A 2,971-nucleotide genomic window follows, 5' to 3' on the forward strand; every position below is an offset into this window, starting at 1 on the left:
ATGTGGCACTGTGAGCTGCTCTTGCTCCCAGGAGACAGGCAAGCTTCTGAAAAAGCTGCAGGCAAGACAGCTCAGGCAGTAAGTCTGTTATTTTTAGTCTGTGTATCTGAAATGTAAGCCTGAAGTGGACAGAGACACATTTAGGGTTTGTATTGTCAGCAGCAGAATTTTAGAAGTCAGACCAAGCAATAGTAGTTTGCTTTTTTGGTTTAAAGAAATCACACCTCGGTTTTAAGGGGTCAGATACAGGGTATTTTTTTGGAACTCTGTGTATTCTGAAGTGTGTTTAGAACTGGCCAAGGCAGGAGAAGGGCTTACTAAGTTGGAAGGTGGTCAGGGAGGCAGGGAAATGGTGGTGCTGTGTTTGACATTGTCATGGCTGGGAAAAAGGAAGGAGAGCAAGGGACCACACCCAGCTCTGCTGCCCATGCAAGATTTGATTTGCAGAACAGGTGAGCAACCTCAGGGCTGGAGAAAGGCCAACAACCATGTTTACAGTTCTGAAACTCCATCCAGAAATATCTACAGAAGTTCAAAAAATTAAGAGCTTGGCTGGACCCAGACACTTCCCTGTACACAGAAAAAAAAATCAAACTCACTGTAGTTGTGTACTAATTATCACTAACTTTTAAAAAAACTTATGCTCTTGACTGAGTTAAGCACTTGGGGGAGCACATTCAGAGGGAGGAGTGCAGAAAATAGCAAATTTTAAAACCTTTGCAGAAACTACTACTTGCTATATCAATTGTCCTTTTACTATGAGACAAACTCAGTGACTGTTCCTGCTCAGGTCTCCTCAGGCTGCTTTTTAAAACATGCCCAAATTTTCATCCAGTCCTGAAAGCCTCATTTCTGTTGCCTCTTGCCTTCCAACAGTGAAACATGTTTTCCCAGCAAGACTAAAGGAATGCTGCCTCCTCCTGCTCCTCCCTACACATCCTTAGAGATTCCTGACGTGCCTCAGATGTACAGTTTTGCTTTGTTTGAATGCCACAGGCGTGTACAACTCCTTTTCTGTGCTTCAGGCATGTGGAGGATTCCCAATCCCTCCTACTCCTGTTCCCAACGTGACAAAGGAGCAGCTCTGAAGCCAAACCCCAGAAGTGTTCACATAAACCCCCAACAAGGAACATACACACAGAGTCAGGAATGCCCCACTGCTCTGATTTTAATGATCCCACTTCCACACCAGCAGTGGGTCTTTCCAACCCTCAGCACTCTGTCCAGCACAGCTCCGCCAACCAAGGTCCAGCACAGAGCAGGAAAGGGTTTGTGATCCAAAAAAACTGCAGAGTTGTAGCTGAGGAGCCAAAAGACTCCCAGGGCCTTCACCTGGGTGGACTCTGGACACACCAATGTCCTGCAAATCCCAAGGACTGTGGCTATTGAAACATGAGCCCACAGTGACAGCTAAGCACACTGTGACAATGGCACGGCCACCTCAGCCCTCCAGGATGCGGTTGATGAGCTTCATTTCCTCGGCAGACATGGGATTCAGGTTAAACCCCTTCAGCTCAGGTTTACCTAAGAAAACACATTGAAAACATCAGGATTTGGTCACAAAAGAAGTGAAGCAGTTCATGGTAAACTCGAGAGAGGCTGCAGGGAGGGCAGGGACAGCCCTGGAAGCTGAAGTGGGGTCACCCTAGCACAGTGCCAGAGGGGATTTAGGGTGCTGGGGGTGACAGCTCCACACAGAGACAGACAACGCTGCCGGAGCAGGGAGGGAACTGCAAAACCAGTGGAAAAGAGGCTGCAGGAACACATGGAACTAAGGAATTTCTGGACCCTCTTGATACATGAATCTGCTGCCAGGCACTGAGCAGGTTCCAGAGCAGGAGCATTTACCTTGAGCTTCATAGAGCCGGTTGACCTTCACCCGCAGCTCTTTCCGGAGGTTGTTTATCTCCTCATCCAGCTCTTCTTGGTCTGGGATATGAGGCAGGAGTGAGGAGGACTGCGGTGGGCTCTGGGAGGAAGGCTCAATTTCCCATGGGACACAGCACAGGCACAGCGGGGTCCCATCCTGCCTCCACCACCCCCGGGGCCGAGCAGCTCCCGCATGTGCTTCCCAGGGCACAGCACGGGCCAGAATCAGCCTCTCGAGAGGTTTTGGGCACCTCAAAGCTCATGCTGGACAGAACTCCGTTAATTGAGCCAACACCTCGTTAATTACGGTGCTTCTTAGAACGCTTATAGCTACACGGAGCCCTCGGGGTAACCTCACCCTGCCGTAGCATCTCCCGGGTCTTCGCCTTCGGCAGTTCGATGAACATGTTCCCGAAGCAAACCATGGCCTTCTCTGGGGAAAGGAGGGAAGGGAAGGGAAAAGAAGGGGCTGTCAGCAGAGCCGCTGCCCGACCCACGGCCACGAGCTCACGGCGGGCGCAGCCAGCCAGGCCTCACCGTCGGGCTCCGGGTCTTTGTGCAGCGCCCGCAGGGCCTCGCGGTTGCGGTTCCGCTTCACGTCCAGGTCCACGATCTGCAAGGGGACAGAGAGAGGCGGGAGCGGCCGGGGCTCGGGGCTGCCGGCGGTGGGACAGAGCGGGGCGGCGGAGCCCGCCGGAGCTGGGTCGTACCTGCTGCCGTGACGCCAGCACGTCCTCGGCCAGCTCCTCCACCTCGGCCAGGTAGCGCAGCACGAAGGCCGGGTCCCGGGCCATGGCGGGGCCTGGCCTGCACCGGGGCCGGGCCGGGTCCGCCGCCGTTCGGCTCCGGGCGCAGCCGCGGCCGCGCGGGAGGTTCCGCGGCGGGAGCGGCCGGGGTCAGCGCGCCCTCTCGCGGCCACCGCCGGGAGCGCCGCCCGGTTTGGGGACTCCGGGGTCGCGGCAGCTCCGGTGCGGGGCGGAGCGGCGGGGACCGACCGGGGCTGCCAACACTCGTGGCGGGGGTGGTGAGAGGGGCCGTGAGTGGCCGAGGGCTGGAAGGGAAGTGCCCGCTGCCCGAGTACCAGCGTGGGATCTCGTCCGTG

At 55.5% G+C, this 2,971-nt stretch overlaps 1 protein-coding gene across 1 annotated transcript; it reads right to left on the reverse strand.

Moving 5' to 3' along the window:
* Positions 1–1,143: 1,143 nt before the first annotated feature.
* PDRG1 (p53 and DNA damage regulated 1) lies at positions 1,144–2,720 on the reverse strand. Its single transcript, XM_033074971.2, has 5 exons — positions 2,580–2,720; positions 2,407–2,482; positions 2,228–2,302; positions 1,849–1,929; positions 1,144–1,524 (listed from the first exon to the last, which is right to left on the reverse strand). The coding sequence occupies exons 1-5, from the start codon at positions 2,661–2,663 to the stop codon at positions 1,442–1,444; spliced, it is 399 nt and encodes a 132-aa protein (XP_032930862.1). The 5' UTR covers positions 2,664–2,720; the 3' UTR covers positions 1,144–1,441.
* Positions 2,721–2,971: the final 251 nt, after the last annotated feature.

This window comes from Catharus ustulatus, chromosome 17 (genome assembly GCF_009819885.2).
Source record: "Catharus ustulatus isolate bCatUst1 chromosome 17, bCatUst1.pri.v2, whole genome shotgun sequence".
Taxonomy (NCBI): Eukaryota; Metazoa; Chordata; class Aves; order Passeriformes; family Turdidae; genus Catharus; species Catharus ustulatus.

Excerpts from the sequence above, each read along its gene's own strand:
- PDRG1 (XM_033074971.2), bottom strand. The coding sequence starts at position 2,663 with ATGGCCCGGGACCCGGCCTTCGTGCTGCGCTACCTGGCCGAGGTGGAG. Across the intron at positions 1,930-2,227 it reads CCGGGAGATGCTACGGCAGG|ACCAAGAAGAGCTGGATGAG; the intron begins GTGAGGTTACCC and ends CTCATATCCCAG. Across the intron at positions 1,525-1,848 it reads CCGGCTCTATGAAGCTCAAG|GTAAACCTGAGCTGAAGGGG; the intron begins GTAAATGCTCCT and ends GTGTTTTCTTAG.